Genomic DNA, 15,489 nt, shown 5'->3' with positions numbered 1-15,489 from the left:
CTAGGTGAACACCACCTACACGTGAAAGGAGACACACCCAAATATCTCCACCCGGCCGGGGAATCGAACCCCGGTCCTCTAGCTTGTGAATCCAGAGGACCAGGGTTCGAAAAGTATTATGACCTATAATATCTCCATCATTTGTGTTCGTTCTCTTTTTTTTATTCCATGTATATATTTATTTTTCTATCCTCTAAATGTTTAACAATAAAACAACTTTCGTCCAAGACTTTATAATATCTCTCCCTGACAACTTTTCCCTATTACACACTAATATCTATCAACTATCAATAATTCTCTTAAATTTTATTTTTCTCTTAATTATGAAGCACAATTGAATACTTTAAAATCCTCATGGCGGTGATAAAATTATAACAACAATAAAGCAAGTCGAAGTGTTGGTCATCCTACCAGCGGCGCCTCAACAAATCATCCTCCGCACACATCGAAACATTTCCTCCTCTCCCGCAGCAATGTCTCATCTCGAGCAGGAACCCGGACTGCAGGATGATGATGTGAGTATGAATATGTTATGTGAGTGATGTAGATTCGTGAGGGAGCGGAAATAGTTGAGGTATGGTGGGGATGAAATGAGGGAATGGGAATGACAACACAGAACAGCTGATAGAGTGCACATCTAGTTTGTCTTGATTGTGTGATTATTTATTAGGTATACTGAATAGTTGACCATTAACAAAGATAATTGTGTTTAATATGTTTGCTCGTGTTATTGTGGCTACGGAAATAGGTGGTGTAGCTTTTTACCTGAAATAAAGGAACCCTTGTTATCTAGCACGCTACCTTTAGAAATAATTAAGGCAACAGTAACTTAAAAGTTTCGAATGTGAGTGTGCTCGGTATAAAGTCTTGATTCCAAATGAAACTTTTTTTGGGGGTAGTTTACGACACGTTTTAAATTAATCTTATTTCCGTTGTAAATCATTAATTTATTATTCCCCCTCCCTCCATCCCTGTTTTAAAATAAAAACGAAAAAGATGGTGTCACCACAAAGTACAGCAGTGTAACAGTCCACATGTTATTTTAGAGAATAATCACTGCAGCTAGCTGTGCATCAATGGCTAGGCCAACCTTACCGAACTTCTTTGATTTAACCAAACTTAATCTAGCAAAACGAACTAATGTAACCTAGTCAAGGAGGTACCAGCCAATGACAAATATCATCTGCAAACTAAATTAATTTAACTTAACCCAATTAGACTGATCTACCTGGCTAGGCTGAGAAAGGAATATGTTGTTACCTTATTATTCTTCATAAAATCAGGTAATGCAATGGACGACAGAACACACTGCAGACAGACGTCTTCCTCAGACTATATATGTCAGATATTTCAGATTGAGTTACTTCTCTCTCCACGGGATGAAATAAAGCAGTCTGATTGGCTAGATTTATTCTGCATTTTTTAATTGGCTTGTGGCTGTATTCTCAAACAAGCATCATGATCAGTTTCGTACTTAACAATATGTGACATACACACACATAGATGAACGTGCCTTAACCGGCATGCCTCAGTGCCTGCCAGTGTGCTGGCACATTGCTTTCCAGTGTTGGCATTGCAGTGCGTGTGTTCATTCTTTCAAAAAAATAGTACTATATCTTTAAAGGTTGCTGTCAGCATTATAAACAAATTGTAATGGATATATATGGGATTCAAATTATTCAGAATAAGAAGCTCTATATGATGAGAAAGATAAGAAAAGCTATGTTGAGGCAAATGAAAGAATTAAATACTACCATATCTTCTGAGCCCACATAAAGTACAAGGTAAGATATGATAAAGCAACACCTAAATAAAAATTCAGCAAAAATCATTATTTTTATCTTATATATATATATATATATATATATATATATATATATATATATATATATATATATATATATATATATATATATCTCTCTCTCTCTCTCTCTCTCTCTCTCTCTCTCTCTCTCTCTCTCTCTCTCTCTCTCTCTCTCTCTCTCTCATTTTCTCTAGGTAGTTTTCTTTGTATCCCTTCCCGTCCTCAGAACTGCTAATTTGTGATAGAAATTACTGACAAATTAATAAACTACATGCTAAAATTGACCTGGAAAATTATATTCTCACAGATAACACATACATGATGATGTCAGTGTTACTCACACTCACAATTTGCAAAAAGTAGTAGTAATCAATTAATTCAAAGTACATTAATTATTCTAAAAAATAACCTAACCTAACTGACAAACTATCAGAGGTATGCTAAAAGAATTCATGTGGCCTGACAAATGTTTGTAAATTTGAAAGAGAATATTAATAGACCACGCCAAATAATATTGGGAGCATTTCATTTTCTTTCTCCAGGTGTGCACATGAATGGGATCTAGAGGCTTTTTTTTAAAGAGACTTTTATTTTGTATTTTTATAGATCGATTGATTGACTGATATAGTATGCAGGCCTATAAGATTGCAATTTATATTAATGTGGCCCTAGCACTGAAAAGTGTGCTCACCCCTGAACTAACCTAAATGAGCTTTCAGATGAAATTGTTAAAGTTTCTTCAATATTAGCCCATAAGATTTATAGTGCATCTTGAACCGTAAAATACATAAATAGAAAAAGAAACATAGTTTAAATAAGTGCGCACACACACACACACACACACACTGTAATAACTTGTAATGACTAATATATAGAATGAATTTTTCTTTTGCGGAATAGCCTGCCATGCGTGAGGTGCGAGCCATGTCCACAGATGACATTGTCTCCCGCACGCGCCTCCTGGAGAACGAGATCCGAATCATGAGGCTGGAGCAGACACGGATAACACACGAGATCCAGAACCAACGTGACAAGATACGTGAAAACTCTGAGAAAATCAAAGTGAACAAGACTCTTCCCTATCTGGTGTCCAATGTGATTGAGGTGAGAGAGAGAGTGAGAGAGAATTGTGTGTGCATTTGCATTTGTTAAGTTGTAAAATCACTGACTTTTTTTTTTTCTTTTTTTCTTTTTTTCCCTTTAGTGTCTTCATTGTTGTTGGTGGTAATAATAGTAAAGTACATACAGTACAGTACAGTACTTCACAAGTTACATGAAAAATGTGAAAATATTAAAAAGATAATGAAAAGTGCAATGAACTAAATAGAGGAAAATTTTATTCATGGCTACAACAAAATTGTAAACATATATCATTTGTAATGTTGTAAATCACCTGCACACTGTGTAAGTTCCCTTCACTGCTACTACTGTATTACTATTGTTACTACATACAAGTGTTAGTGCTGTACTCACCGGTGACACAAATCCACAGATCCTTGACGTGGATCCCAATGAGTATGGTGAGGAGGACGGGGCAAATGTGGACCTGGACTCACAGCGGAAGGGGAAGTGTGCCGTCATCAAGACATCCACCCGCCAGACTTACTTCCTGCCTGTCATTGGCTTGGTGGACGCCGAGACCCTCAAGCCGGGGGATCTGGTGGGGGTGAACAAGGACTCCTACCTGATCCTGGAGACACTGCCAGCTGAGTACGACTCTCGGGTGAAGGCCATGGAGGTGGACGAGCGACCCACAGAGCAGTACAGCGACATTGGAGGACTGGATAAGCAGATTCAGGAGCTGATTGAGGCAGTGGTGCTCCCTGTAACCCACAAGGAGAGATTTGAGAACTTGGGTGAGTAGAGACAGACTATGCCTATCAGTGATTCTCATTTATTCTGAACCTAACACAGACCAGTCATATAACACCACAGATTCTACACCAGAACACAGCTATATATAGCCGGAAGCAGAAAAGCCACATCATTGCGAAGATGTGACTTCTCATTTCCAGAAGCAAAGTTGTTCATGCAAGTGACCATAGCTGGGCGACTGGCACGTTAAGTCAGTTATAGCTGAGGAAATGCTTGCCACTCAGGTACCAAATGTTTGCTAATCAACAAGTCATATTCTTCTCTTTACTTCTTTATTATATTGTGTCTATACTGGATACAGATCACTTTCCCATTGAAATCAAACATTGACCAGCAATATGGGATCTAGTATGTTGTAATGACTACGGCAATAAAATAGCAAAAGCCGAGGTATTGGAGGATATGTGTGACAACTTTGTCTGGCTTCTGAGAGATGGGTTCTGCAAGAAAAATGAAAGGTATAATGGATAGGTATAGCTCTGCCCATACACATGAGTGACTCTATGAAGTCACAGTTGCAAAATCCTCAAATGGTAAATCACATATAAATGCATGTAATCAGAGGTTTGTTCTTGTGGTCAAAAATTAGAGCTGTAATGATACGAAAAAAAAAATGAAAATTAGATTTTTGCTACCCAGGAGTATATTGCATACAAGATTTAATGACCTCTTGAGTGTTAACCACGCTTCAGTATGGTGCCACAGTGTGCCATGGACGTGAAGTTGCTCGTCTTTTCCCAGCTTAATAAGGCATCTATATTTTCCATTTAGTCTAATGATTTTCCCTTAAATTTTGTCATTCCTATTCATTCTTCTGCTTCCATATCATTCATCTTTTCCCAATAGAGCCATATAACCAACATACCCTGGCACGCACATATATTCTTAGTGGCATTTCCAGTTAAAAGCATCATTGGTTATCGAACTACAAGTCTCCTTATACTTACTCCCTTCACAGGTATTCAGCCTCCCAAAGGAGTACTGCTATATGGCCCGCCAGGCACAGGTAAGACACTGTTAGCCCGTGCCTGTGCTGCCCAGACCAAGTCCACCTTCCTGAAGCTTGCTGGCCCACAGCTGGTGCAGATGTTCATAGGTGATGGAGCCAAGCTGGTGAGGGATGCCTTTGCACTGGCCAAGGAGAAGGCACCAGCCATCATCTTCATTGACGAGCTAGATGCTATTGGTGAGAGAGAAAGAGACAGGGGGAAAGGAATTAAATAAGGAAGAATGACAGAGGGAAAGGGAAGGGAAAGTAATTACAGGTAACCCCCCCATAACAAACAGGTTACGTTCCTAAAAAAAACTTTCATTGTGCAAATTTTCATTAAGCGAACCAATCATAACAAGTTTGAGCCCTGACTTGAACTTCCACTGAGAATAAACAAAGCGAGAGTGCATCATAGTACAGTAAAAGGTTTAATGATAGTAAAAATTATGAAGTTAAACATTTAAGCAGTTTAATTTAAGACTAAGTCATTATAATGTACACTAATGTATGCATGTAAGTAACTTTATAATGTTGTTGATCTTAAATTTATGAAGGGAGGGAGAGTGGAACAGGAAAGACGCTAGCTGGCAACCTATGGAATGTAAACAAAGGGCGCATCATTGTACCGCATACAAAATGTACCACATTGTCCACAAGGCTTTCCATTTTTTCCATTGTAGAGTCACGAGTTCAGGTGGTTCTTTTAGCTTCCAAGGAAGATAAGATCTCACCAGCCTTCTTAATAGAGTCTGCTGACTTGAAAATAGTAGAGAAGTAGATGGAGTCAAGCCATGGTGGCGAGCAATGCTATTAGTTTTCTCCTCTCGCGTGTCCATAAGTAATATCCAGCTTCACTAGTAAGAGACTTCCTGGTCTTCTTAGCAATGCTAGACAACACTGCAAGGCTGGTTGCAGGGCATTTGGTGGCATGTTGAGTATGAGATGGCGAGCTGGTGCTGGACCCTGTTTTTGTTTTGAACTACAAGTGGGGAAGGGTAGGGGAGTGAGTGGTGCGCATTTTGTCCACAAGAGGCACTGGTGTTTTCAAAAGCCTGTCAGCTTGCATGCAGCGGGCCTTACAAATTTGGAAAAATTGTCTGAATAAAATTTTGTTAAAGCGAGTTTGGTGTTCGTTATACGAGCAGATGGTATTAAAAGGAAACGTTCGTTGTAGCCAAATTTCGTTGTGTGAATGTTCGTTAAGCGGGGTTTGCCTGTATGTGCAAACTGTGTGTGTGTATATGTTTGTGAAGGCTAAAAGGAGAGTTGATTACAGCAAGTAATTTGGTTCAGAGATACAAAGTGAAGGAGGTTCTTAAAAACAATATTGACTTGACAATGTCACATCAGGATGAAGGCAGCAAGACTCAGTACTGTCAAAACACCATGAGGTAAGAGCACTAATGCAGTTTCCCATCATATACAGGCACAAAACGGTTTGACAGTGAGAAGGCCGGTGACAGGGAGGTACAGCGCACCATGTTAGAACTTTTGAATCAGCTTGATGGTTTCTCCTCCACCACTGACATCAAGGTAATGCAGAAAGTGAGACATTGTGTTTTGACAACAAGAATGAAAGGAAAGAAAAATGCATATTGATAAAAGAATAATGATGCCACTTTTCTCTTTAACAAGACAATCATAATAAAACTCAGTCCTGTATCTTCCTACAATAGGTCATTGCTGCCACCAACCGAGTGGACATCCTTGACCCGGCACTGCTGAGATCAGGTCGTCTGGACAGGAAGATCGAGTTCCCTCATCCCAACGAGGAAGCAAGGGCAAGAATCATGCAGATCCATTCCAGGAAAATGAACATTGCACAGTGTGTTAACTTTGAGGAACTGGCACGCTCAACTGATGACTTCAACGGAGCACAGTGCAAGGCTGTGTGTGTGGAGGCGGTGAGTGTGTGTGTGTGTGTCTGAATTTACTTAGTTGTAGATTACAGGGTTCAAGCAGGGCTCATAGTGACCTGTCTCTATATCTACCTTTATCCAATGTTTCCTTAAATTTGTGCACACTTTCTCCTGCTACAATCTCTTCACACAATCCATTCCAGATGTCCACCATCCTATGTAGAAAACTAAACTTCTTAATGTTCCTGAAACACTGACTTTTCATGATCTTGGAGTGCCCTCATGTTTGTCAAGCTCCATCCTTTGTCAGTGATTCCAGGACTTGTCTCTCTGTCTTTTCCATATGATTTACTAACTTATACATAATGATGTATATCTCCTCTTTTCTGTCTATTCTTCAAAGTTGGTACAGAGGTCCTCTTTTAGTACACACCTCGATTAATGCATTTCCAGCTTTATGCGCACCCTCACTTTGTTTCCATCAATCGTATAATGCACAAAATTTCCAGCTTGATGCTTACTTGGCAAAAGAAACTTTTATATAAGGACAAAGTGTATTTGCTAAAAAAAAAAATTCTGCCAAAAACCAGTAAAATAAATTAAGATAAACTAAGAAATTATACTTTAACAACAAAATTAATTATTATATGTCAAAAAATATAAATTACACTTTGCATAACAAAGAACCAACAAGACAGTTCTACACCATCTTTTTGTTTTGGTCCAGCCACATTGTTCCAGCTTGGGTTTGTCTCATATTTCACTTTTGCTAAACATTATGATATTTTTTATATCACCTGCAAGCTCATTGTCCAGCCACGATATGTAAGTACAGTAGGCCTCAACATTCACAAGTTCCACTTTCACAAGTTTTCAGCAGCACAAACATATTGCCCAAAATTCAATTAAGTTAGCAGGTGCTACTCAGTGGTGAGTCTGATCTTGATCTTGATACTACAGGCAACTCGGGATCGCTCCTGAGCCGGGCCTTTGGATCAGTAGCTCCTGTAGACGACAAAAGAAAGGCACACAGAAAAAAAAGAGGAAAAAAGAACAGGGTTCTTTGCTCTAATCGTCCGTACATCTGGCACGCCACATTCTCTCCAGAAACTCCTTCACCGCCTCAATCATCCTTTCATTCGTTTCTCTACTCAGTCCCTGCAGCACCACCATCCGCTCCCTCGCCGTCTTTTCCACTCTTTCGTTCTTATTATGCCCTAACTCAGTCAGCACCACTTGCATCATCTCATACCTGTCTCTGGCATACTTCACACACTCCAGCATCACATGCTCCACCGTCTCGTCCTCTCCCGAGTCACACATCTGGCACACTTTGCTGTGGGACTCAGACCACCTGTAACTCCTTGTATTCACATCCATACACTGTGCCCTAGCTTTGAAGAGAAGATCACCACCCAGGCTGAACAACCGAAAGACTGATCTTGATGTTAAAGGTGGCTCTAAATTGCTTTCCAGCTTTCAGACAAAAAGTTACCAAAAACAACAGTGCATAATTATCTGCATTCTAAGAAAGGAAAATAAAACATTTAGATGAAAGAACCAATTGTTGTGAGTGAAGAAAGAAACAACAATTCTATCCAGCACCATTGTTGCAAAGTCTGTGCTGGAACCTTGAACCTTGGATTGGCAGCTCCTGTAGACAACAAACAAAAAACAAACAGTAAAAAGAACAGTATCCTGTTCACTAATTATCCCTAATTATAGCCATGATAAGTTTTGATGCGTGGCGGCTCCAGCGTGGGTGGCAATGCGACGGCTGTGTACTCGGTGTGTTTACGTTCTGGTGAATTGGTAAAAAATCTGATAAATGAGCACACACAACAGAAAACAAGTGAGTGGACATAGTTCATAACAATCATAAAGTCAAAATATAGAATAATTATAATGATGACATGAAGAGGAAATGGTCTTAGTTGGCAATCAGAATGTATTTCACAAAGGAAGCCTGCTGCTACCCCCATTGTTCCACCTGAACCTCAACACAGGCACTAGACTCCTCATGCCATGCAGTTACACTCCACATCATCTCATCCAGTGATGATAGTTAGCATGGCTAACTATCATCACCATCATCATCATCACAAGTAATAATGTGCCAAAACTTAGGCGTATGGTGAGTGTTTTGTTTTTTCTACATGCATTCATTGTGTTTTGAAACCATAATATGTGCAGTATTTCATACTGTTTTTTAGGGTTTTATGAGTTATTAGGTATACTAGGTGATAGAAACATTATTGTTAAGTAAAGGAAACCCTAATATTAGGTAAAGGAAACATTTTTCTTACGTACGTGTACATGTAATGTGCACACCAGACAGCAAATTTTTCAACTTTCACGGGGTTCACAAACCCCTACGCCTCGCAACTGGTGAGGGCCTACTGGAAGAGCTTTGTTGCATGTGGAATAATAATGTTTTATGTTTCAGGAATGATTGATCTCAGGGCAGTTATGGTGGGGGCCTCGGGGGTCAGTCTTTGTGGGTCCTGGTCCCAATCATATTTATAGCATAGGGTTCTATTATTCGATATGTGCATACATTTTCTCGGTCCCTTTCCCCACTCATTAAAGGAGGACCGCTGTAGTTCTACTTCCTTCAGTCTTTTTTCATAGGGAAGATCCCTTATTTCTGGCATCATCTTTGTAGTGGTCCTTTGGATTCTTTCTCGTTTCCTGAAGTTCTTCAGCCTGTATGGTGACCACACCACTGCTGCACATTCTAGTCTAGGTCTTATCATAGTGGTTATGATCTTTTTCATCATATTCTTATCAATGTAATTGAACCCCACCCTTATATTTTTTATTGTCTTGTATGTTGAAGCAAATAGCCCATTTACATGTCTTTCTGGAGTCAGGGTGTCTTGTATAATCATTCCCAGGTCTTTTTTTTTCTTTTCTTTTCATTATAACCTCTTTTCCCATTTTGTATTCCCATGTAGGTCTTCTATTTTGCCCTAATTCAATACCCATTTCCATTACATGGAAATGGGTATTGAATTCTAATTTAACTTTCAGTTCCATTCACAGATCTTGTTAATATCTTTCTGCAATTCCATACTGTCCTCGATGTTCCTTACTACTCTCATCCGTTTCACATAGTTTGCAAACAGATTCATGTAGCCACTCAAACCCTCTTGTATATTATTAATATATACTTGAAACATAATTGGTCCCAACACTAAACCCTGTGTTATGCCACTAATAACTGTGCTCCAACTTGATGGGGTGTCTCTTATCATTGTCTTCATTTCCTATCTATTAAGTAGTCTGTCATCGAGTTAAGATATTTCCCTGTATTCCTCCAGTGTGTTCTATTTTCCATAGGAGTCTTATGTGGTACTCTGTAAAAAGCCTTTTTAATATTTAAATATACTGTGTCAACCCACCCATCTTTCCCTTGTACTTCATCTATTACTCTTGTATAAAAGCTTAGTAAGTTTGTCATGCATGATCTTCCTTTTCTAAAACCAAATTGGGAGTTATTTATTATTTCATTTTCCTCTAGATATTCTAACCATTTTTGTTTAATTACTATTTCACAGATCTTTCCCACATCACTATAGTCCTGCTCCTCTAACAATGTGGATTGGGTGCGGCTTGTTGGGGAATTCCCGCTGTACAGTGGTGAAGCATGTCTCATAGCCAGTGATGCAGCAGAGTTCTAATAGTAGTAAAACTTTAGCAAATATGGTCAGCAAATATACATACGCATTTAGCCTTAGTATTACAACGTATGAGAGAGCAGTAAACTTATTATTGATAATATATTCATAAGCCTGGCAAGAAACGTGGCATACATATTTTACAGTGTTGCTAAAAAAAAATAATATACTTATAAAGAGGTTTCCTTGCGGTTTGGGATGAGTAAATAGTTCCATAGTTGTAATTAGATTATATCGTGAAGGAAAGTACTTTAAAATAAGCTGACATAAGTAAGAAAAAAAACTACATTCAAATCTTCACGGCAGCAACACCAATCACGCCCGCCATCCATACAGGTGATGGGAGGTCAGCTGCGGTGTCCTTGACCAGGAAGAAAGAGAGGGGGAGGAAGAGGGAGGGGTAAGAGAGAGGGAGGAAGAGGGAAAGAGGGGGGTAGACAACGAGGGATTAAAGGTATGGCAGCGCTGTCCTCCCGCTATTTCCCATGGGGGCCGCACCCAATCCACATTCTTAGACGAGCAGGACTATAGTTACTGACACTGGTCTATAATTTAGGGACTTGGTCTTTTTCCTCCTTTGTATATTGGGACTATATTTGCTCTTTTCTTCCATTCCCTTGGTACCTTCCCTTCCATTAGAGAGCTGTTAATCACATCCCAGATTGGTTCCATCAGTTGTTCTCTACATTCTCTGTGACCATCCTGACACTCCATCTGGCCCCATTGCCTTTCTTACATCCTTTTCTAATAATTTGCTGATTTTCTGTTTATGCACCATGTTTCTTAGTTCTTCCTGTGTAGCTTGCTTATTTGGTTCTATGAAATCTCCCTCTTCATTAAGTACTGATTTATAGCTCTCATTCATAAGTTTCTCATTTCTCTGTTATTTCATATATCCTATTTCCCTTAATTAACGTAGTGATGGTTTGTCCGTTTCTCCTTTATCCATTTATGTACTAATAAAAAGTTTGGGTTCCTCTTCACATCTCCTTACTACATCCTTTTCAAAATTTCTCTTCTCCCTTCTTATTCTAATTATTCATTTTGTGCCTCTTTATACTGTTTCCTATTTACTTCATTACTTCCTTAATTTTTTCCAAGCTGCATCCTTACACTTTTTAGCTTTTGCATGTATAGCATTATACCATGTATGTTTGCTCTCTTTTACTCTATATTCTGGAATATATTTTTTTACTCCCTCATTATACTAGTCTATGAATATTTCATACTTCTCTTAGATTAAAGTAATTTCTTAATCCTTCAAAATTTGTCTTCGTGTGATTCAATCTTTTTTTGTTTGTGTCCCTCATTACATTTCAAAATTTCCTAATCCACATTATGGGTTGTGAAGCACAGCATTGCCCGGGGTGTCAACCCGGCACTCTGCACACTTGCCACAGTCATAGATACTGTCTTATACTATGTCGTAAGTTGTAAGGTGGCCGCCCGCATCCATTTTAATGTTTCCAGACATGACAACTGATGAGCAAAGCAACATAACTGAGCTTGACAGCATCTTAAATCAAGATTGAATTGTTTTTTGCCATGCTCCACTCCCCCATCAAAATGCCTCTTGGCCAGATTTGTCCATGCTGTGTGTCATGACACCTCATTTTCCCAAATTTGGCCATCAGTGGGGAGTGACATGGTGTAACGAGGCACGACCTCTTGTGTGGATGCTGCTTTACATTTACCACCGTCTCTCTCCTCATTCCATCTTTCTTTCTCCTCTCTTTGCTCAATTAAGTTGTAGCCTTTATATCTTGTACTGATGTGTGACCCTTCTCCCAGTTGCGTTTTTCTTACTTCTCTTTCTTTCCTTCTCTTATATAATATCCATTGTTCATTGTGTTCTAAAGTAATTCTTTTTTATTCATCATTGCCTTTCTCTCTCTCTCTCTCTCTCTCTCTCTCCCCAGGGTATGATTGCACTCCGTCGACAGGCAACCACAGTGACCCACGAAGATTTCATGGAAGCCATCATGGAGGTACAAGCCAAGAAGAAGGCCAATTTGAACTACTATGCCTAGTGTGTTTGTTTGTGTGTGTGTGTGTGTGTGTGTGTGTGTGTGTGTGTGTGTGTGTGTGTGTGTGTGTGTGTGTGCACAACATTTTTCAGTGCTGCTAGTATTATTTTTATCATTATTATTTTGTGTATTTGGAAGAGAGGAACTTTTGAATAATTAGTGTGTGTGTGTATGTGTGATTGTGAGTTTTTCTTTAGATGAGAAAGCCTTGTTTATTCATTAATTAATACACAATGAAAAATAGTTTAGTTTCATTTGCTTTCTCCTCTCCTTCCCCCCCTTTCACTTTTGAACTCTCCAATATATTCCAGAAAATAAAAGAAATAACTGTTTTGATCATTATTATTAACACACTTTACCACATTGGAGGAGGAGACAGTAGAGGAGGGAAAGGATTTAGGATAGTGATAGCCAGGACTATAAAATTTTCAAAGCAATGTTTAGAAGCAAGAAATAGGGCAAATAGGATCCTAGGTTTTATATATAGAAATGTTAGTTATAAAAGTAAGGAAGTGGTGCATAGCTTATATAATTCCTATGTTAGGCCCCATTTAGAGTTTTGCATACAGGCCTGGTCACCCCATTATAGGCAGGATATCAACATGTTAGAAGCAGTTCAGAGAAGAGCAACTAGGATGATACCAGCATTAAAGTGCCTGGAGTATAGAGATAGATTAAAGGAATTAAACATGTTTTCATTTGAGAGATGTAAAAGAGGGGATAAGAGTTATTTAAAATGTTCTCAGATACAAACTACATAGATGCGAGATCTTTCTTTACCTTAAAGGAGGGAAGTAGGACTAGAAATCATGGCTGCAGGTTAGATATAAGAAAATATTTCTTTAGTCATAGGGTGGTAGACTTCTGGAATGCATTGCCAGAGAGGGTTGTAAATAGCACTAGTTTGACAATGTTTAAAAACAGATTAGATAAGCACTTAAATTTATTAGATTTATAATTATGTATAGCACTGCATGATAGTTTTTATAAGAAATTTACTATAGTTAAACAAGACATGATCCCTATGTATGGGGATCACAGATTGTAGAGGAATTCGCTGCAGGACTTAGCCCTTTTAATGGGCCAAATATTTAGAATTAGTATATAATGCATTGTGTACTTGTAAGTGTATCTTTAAGTACTGATGACGAGGTCGCTGTGCGACTGATACAGGATAACCTAGATGGGTCCTGGTGGCCCTTTGTTATCCTATTATTTATGTTATGTTAGACACCTGCCAAAACATTAATTACTCCGAGTGAGGTCTAATAGCACTGGTTCAGTGGGTGCAGTGAACTTATCATAAAAGCCAGCTGTGGCTTCTATGAACGTTTCCTTTTGTGTCACACCACAAGGGGGAAGTCAGCCAGCCCTCTAAAAGTGGGAAGTCACAACCTGCTCTCTAAAGACAACTCTCTCCCTTCACACAAAATTACGTGCTTCTATTTACACTTACATTATTCATGCAAAATTCTAAATAAAAAAGAAAAGACATACCATCCTTGGGACTCCCCTTTTGACTATATTTCCATTTAACTTCTTTAGGGACTGGCACCTCAGTGGGCCTTTTTTTTCGTTTTCCCTCTTACATTATTATTTATTTTATTTTTATTTATTTTTTTTCGCATAACCACCTACCTTAAATGAGTGTCTCAATCTACCTAGACTGGTCACTAGTGTGATGCCTATGGTGGAATCAGCCTAATTTGATACTCTGGACAGTGGCTTCACCTCTTCGTGCTCTTCCTACCTCAACCCCAGCAGGTCTGACCATGGACACAGGACAGCAATGCTGCACAGCCTACACGTGTTGCTAACTGTAGAAAAAAGATATGCAGAATCGTTCTTCCATTTCCAAATCAAATTCAGAACCATTCAGTAAGACATGAAGTTATATTTGAAATATAATAACAAGATAAATTGAGGCAAAAGATGAAAGTAATATAAGAGTGAGGGAACGACATCACCATGTGCGTGTCGAGTGTAAACGTGATTACAATACAGAACAGGTGCACCCAACGCCAAAAGTACCAAGGCCAAGTTGTCTGGTTCTACCATAATAATGGCAGCAGAGCGACAAGTAAGCAACAATAAAGTAAAGTAGAAGTCCAAGGCCATGTTTTGAGACGATGTTCTCCACAAGGCAGGGACACCCTGGCCTGACTAGATCCCGTAGTGCAGGCATCAACATGTAGGCCTATAATACAAAGGCGAGTTCACACGTGCCAATTTGCGACTGAAATTTTATGTCGGTAGAGTTTCCGACTCATCCCTTCTGGTCGTAAAGTGTCACACGTAGCGCCTGGAAAGTATCGACTATAGTTGGTGCCTTGGCGGGAAGTGAAAGTGAGTGTAAACAAACGGCTACCCGCCAAGATGTCTTCTTCCAGTGACGAGGCTGAAGCAGTGGTTGCTCGTTTGGCGTATCGCAAGTCAACAGAAAAGAAAATGCTTGTGGATGCGTCCCTGGCTAAATAGAAGGAAAGAAAGGTCTACCACACTCCAAATTAGCCTACATTTCTCACAAGAAAATTGTTAATCTTAAGAAGACTATGCACAACTGCGATCAAATCCTGACAAGTCCAATTCTCACTTCCAGCAACACCTTGCATTGAGAGAAACTTCTCGTATAGTGGCAGCTATTTCGTCGAACGATGATTTGCGCAAGGTTTTTTTTACTGTATAATTAATTTCTGAGGTCCTATGCATTTTTTTTTTCTTTTCTTTTCTTTTGCTTTTTTTTTTTTTTTTTTTTTGTGTGTGTGTAATGATCTATAGCGCTTATAGGTATACTTGAAGAATATAATTGGGATGCTCTGTTCAGCTTCTGCCCATTAGTGACACGCAATTTTATTTACAATGGTACCCATATTAGGGCCCATATCATCACCCAAGCGCATCTTTGGAGTAACAATCTAGAACATGGGTATCATGGTGACATGTAGATAACTTTAAACCACTCGACAAAATGGCATAGCTTTAAAGCGGTATGTGGTGGGATTTGAACCTACGCGTGGTTCGAATGATGTGTTCTATTCCCTCACCAACTCTTAACATCTTTTCTATATGTGAACACCAAATTTTCAAAGAGAGAGAGAGAGAGAGAGAGAGAGAGAGATGCATTTCATTTCATTTACTTACAGTATTTGTTTTATCATGTTCTTTTATTTGTACGGGAACCTGGCTAGACTGCGTTACTTGCTGCCTGGACTTGCTGGACTGCATTATTTCCTCCCTGGATCGAACTGCGCAC

The 15,489-nt window shown here is 39.1% G+C and overlaps 1 protein-coding gene across 1 annotated transcript; it reads left to right on the top strand.

The window, feature by feature from the left end:
* The first annotated feature begins 365 nt into the window (after positions 1-365).
* On the top strand, positions 366-12,479 carry LOC123501388 (26S proteasome regulatory subunit 6A-B). The gene is made up of 7 exons (XM_045250210.1): positions 366-515; positions 2,705-2,908; positions 3,297-3,660; positions 4,638-4,865; positions 6,097-6,203; positions 6,347-6,574; positions 12,129-12,479. The coding sequence occupies exons 1-7, from the start codon at positions 474-476 to the stop codon at positions 12,237-12,239; spliced, it is 1,284 nt and encodes a 427-aa protein (XP_045106145.1). The 5' UTR covers positions 366-473; the 3' UTR covers positions 12,240-12,479.
* The last annotated feature ends 3,010 nt before the right edge of the window (positions 12,480-15,489 follow it).

The sequence above is a fragment of the Portunus trituberculatus genome, chromosome 9, assembly GCF_017591435.1.
Source record: "Portunus trituberculatus isolate SZX2019 chromosome 9, ASM1759143v1, whole genome shotgun sequence".
NCBI classification, from domain to species: domain Eukaryota; kingdom Metazoa; phylum Arthropoda; class Malacostraca; order Decapoda; family Portunidae; genus Portunus; species Portunus trituberculatus.
Note: the sequence above shows the minus strand (reverse complement) of the source record. Positions and strands in the feature narration are given on the sequence as shown.

What these genes read in the sequence shown, in the direction of transcription:
- LOC123501388 (XM_045250210.1), top strand. Translation starts at nt 474, where the DNA reads ATGTCTCATCTCGAGCAGGAACCCGGACTGCAGGATGATGAT. An exon ending in TGGTGTCCAATGTGATTGAG is followed by an intron (nt 2,909 to 3,296) that starts GTGAGAGAGAGA and finishes ACAAATCCACAG; the next exon opens with ATCCTTGACGTGGATCCCAA. An exon ending in TGACGAGCTAGATGCTATTG is followed by an intron (nt 4,866 to 6,096) that starts GTGAGAGAGAAA and finishes CATCATATACAG; the next exon opens with GCACAAAACGGTTTGACAGT.